Source organism: Sinocyclocheilus grahami, unplaced genomic scaffold (genome assembly GCF_001515645.1).
Source record: "Sinocyclocheilus grahami isolate Dianchi unplaced genomic scaffold, SAMN03320097.WGS_v1.1 scaffold71.1, whole genome shotgun sequence".
Lineage (NCBI taxonomy): Eukaryota > Metazoa > Chordata > Actinopteri > Cypriniformes > Cyprinidae > Sinocyclocheilus > Sinocyclocheilus grahami.
In genome coordinates, this window is record NW_015505250.1 from 1,516,220 (window position 1) to 1,518,919 (window position 2,700).

A 2,700-nucleotide genomic window follows, 5' to 3' on the forward strand; every position below is an offset into this window, starting at 1 on the left:
ATTGTCTTCTGGACAACTGTCAGATCAGCAATCATTTTGAAGATTGTGTAGCCTAGTGAACCAAACTGAGAGACCATTTTTGATTGCCATGTCACCATATTCTAATTTGTTGAGATAGTGAATTGGTGGGTTTTTGTTAAATGTGAGCCAAAATCATCACAATTAAAAGAACCAAAGACTTAATCTACTTCAGTCTGTGTGCATTGAATTTATTTAATACACGAGTTTCACAATTTGAGTTGAATTACTGAAATAAATGAACTTTTCCACGACATTCTAATTTATTGAGATGCACCTGTAGATAGATAGATAGATAAATAGATAGAGTATTTAAAGGACAAAAATGCAGTTGGAGGATTTGAGGAACATCTGAACATCACTGAAGATTCCCTGAAAGCCATTCCCCCCACATTGTTTCTTTCTGATGCCTCCCTCACATTCTTGTCTAAAGATTCTGACTATTTTTCCAGGCGTCTTTGTTTAAACATTCAGGGATAAACATGGCAGCTCCCTGCATTCACAAATAACAGAATAAACAGGTCTGAAAGTGTGGTCTGGCCTCAGAGAATAAAGGCATTGTTATGATTATGGCCGACACTCAATGGAAGAAAACATTTGAGACCGATATGAAATGTACTTTTCAATATGTCTTTGTCTGATGTGTTGATCAACTGTTCAATCTTGACTTCAATTTTTAGGCCAACTCAGAAGGCTATTTCGCCATGGGTTCCCTTTGGAATTTCGAATAGATTTTTAGAATAGTGGTTTTACAGACATGAGTAAAATAAGCATTGTGGTTACTTGTTGAGTGTATAACAAGTAACTAATTGTATTGCTGAGTTTATAGCAAATGCAGAGCACAAAATCTCTCACTTTCTTTAAATTATACAAATATAGTATTTCATTAATTAATAAAAAAAAGCTATTTTAAAAAAATCTATTTGATATTCCTGTAGGTGTTCTAATTCTCTTCCAGGTTTATAGAAAGTGTAATATTCTAAGGACTTTTTTAATAGCTGTATTTCACAGTCATTGTGTCTCTCTTTTATTCACAGTGGAGTTTCTATGGAGCCATACAACAGAGAGCATGTGTGTGGGATACATGTCTGCCCAGGACAGTAAAGCCAGGGTAAGAAGTTCCTACATCTGATCTCCCTCATTATAGGCTCTTCATCGCTACACTGTTAACAATGGACCACATGTGTTTTTTGTGAACACATCTTTAGGGTAAAGGGTTTGTTCAAGTGTGAGCAATAGTAATAGTGATGCTTGACTTAACAGTCATCATTATTAATGTTTGTTAGTATTATTACTTAAATGTATTATTAAAGTATTACCAAAACTCCAGTTGGTTTAGCTTTGGCAGTCAGTTAAAAGTAATCTTAGCAAGTCCTCATGCCCAAGAAGTGGTAAGAACACAGAAAATGTCCACCAATATGCTTTTTATATTTTTAGTTTCTGGTATATAATTGGTAGCAGGTACTCATAAAATGAAGTTGTTCAAAATGATCAGTGCTGCTGAATTATGACGGCTATTTCTTCCGATGACTCTAAAGAAACCTTGCAGAAAAAAGACACCAGCTCATTCCTGTACCATTCCAGAAACATTCCTCTCATTCCTGCATGCCTTGTGCTGCTGCGTATGTGTGTGTGTCTGATGAAATGAAAGCCCAGAGCTGATTGGCAGCTCAGTGAGATAGAACACAGTCCGCAGCTCTTGGAGTGTGTGCCGTTTTAACAGTTTCTATTCATGCTAGTAGCTCAGAGCACGTCTGGAAGGGTGCATTGACCTGTTTTAGAATAGCCTTTTGTTGGGTTTGTGTTCTGAACAGGGGCTCTAGTCAGTTCTTGCAGGAACCAGTGTACTCTTTATCCGGTCTATTGTCGGCACAGGCTGGCTGGAAGCGGTGGCTCTCTGTTGCTTCAAGCTTTTTCATGCCTGGCATTGATGAATCTCTTGCCCTAACATGTAGGGGTGGGAATCACAAGGTACCTCACAATACGACAATACACGATACATGCCTCACGGTACCGATAATATCTAGGGCTGTAACGATTAACCGTGAGCTGGTTGAAAATCGATTCAAATATGTGATGATTCAAATCGGTTGAGATGCTCAACAAATCGCGATTCATTTAGGGGTAGTTTATGAATCCATGTCTGAGGGGAACTTACTGTCTTTAGAAAAGTTCAGATGCAGGGCTCTACAGTGCGACCATTTCAGTTGCATTTGCGACTGAAAACTACTGCGTGCGACTATGACATTTTTTTTTGGAGCACCAGTGCGACTGACCCGATCATCATCATACTTGTGATTGCGCTCAGGGGAGCTTCAAAGGTTTCTACGTGTTTTTGCAGCGTTAAGTAATGTATCACAGACATATCTCACAAATCCTTTCATAAGCAAAGTGAGAGATTCATTGCGCAGTGTAGAGCGCTTCGTTGATTATAAATGTGAGATCGCAATGAGCTAAGATGAGTGCCAGCCATTTTAAAAGCTTATAAAATATACATTTAAGAATTTGACAAAAGATGACATAGGCCTACTTTTAAAAAAGTTAGAGGAGTCAAATATCACCTTGTAATGGGAAGGCTACTTTTTGATAAAATTTTGGATTATTGATTAAGGTGCTCCTAAAATTTTGAACGTGCTCCTACTTTTTTTAAGTTAGGAGCACAAGTGCTCCTAAAAAGAAAAG

General features: G+C 37.8%; 1 protein-coding gene across 1 annotated transcript in view; it reads left to right on the top strand.

Moving 5' to 3' along the window:
* LOC107585512 (threonine aspartase 1-like) overlaps window positions 1–2,700 on the top strand; it is a 37,841-nt gene that overhangs the window by 24,921 nt on the left and 10,220 nt on the right. The window contains exon 13 of the mRNA XM_016272557.1: window positions 1,056–1,129. Within this exon, the coding sequence (XP_016128043.1) occupies window positions 1,056–1,129 (74 nt within the window). The remainder of the gene's footprint in view (window positions 1–1,055; window positions 1,130–2,700) is intronic.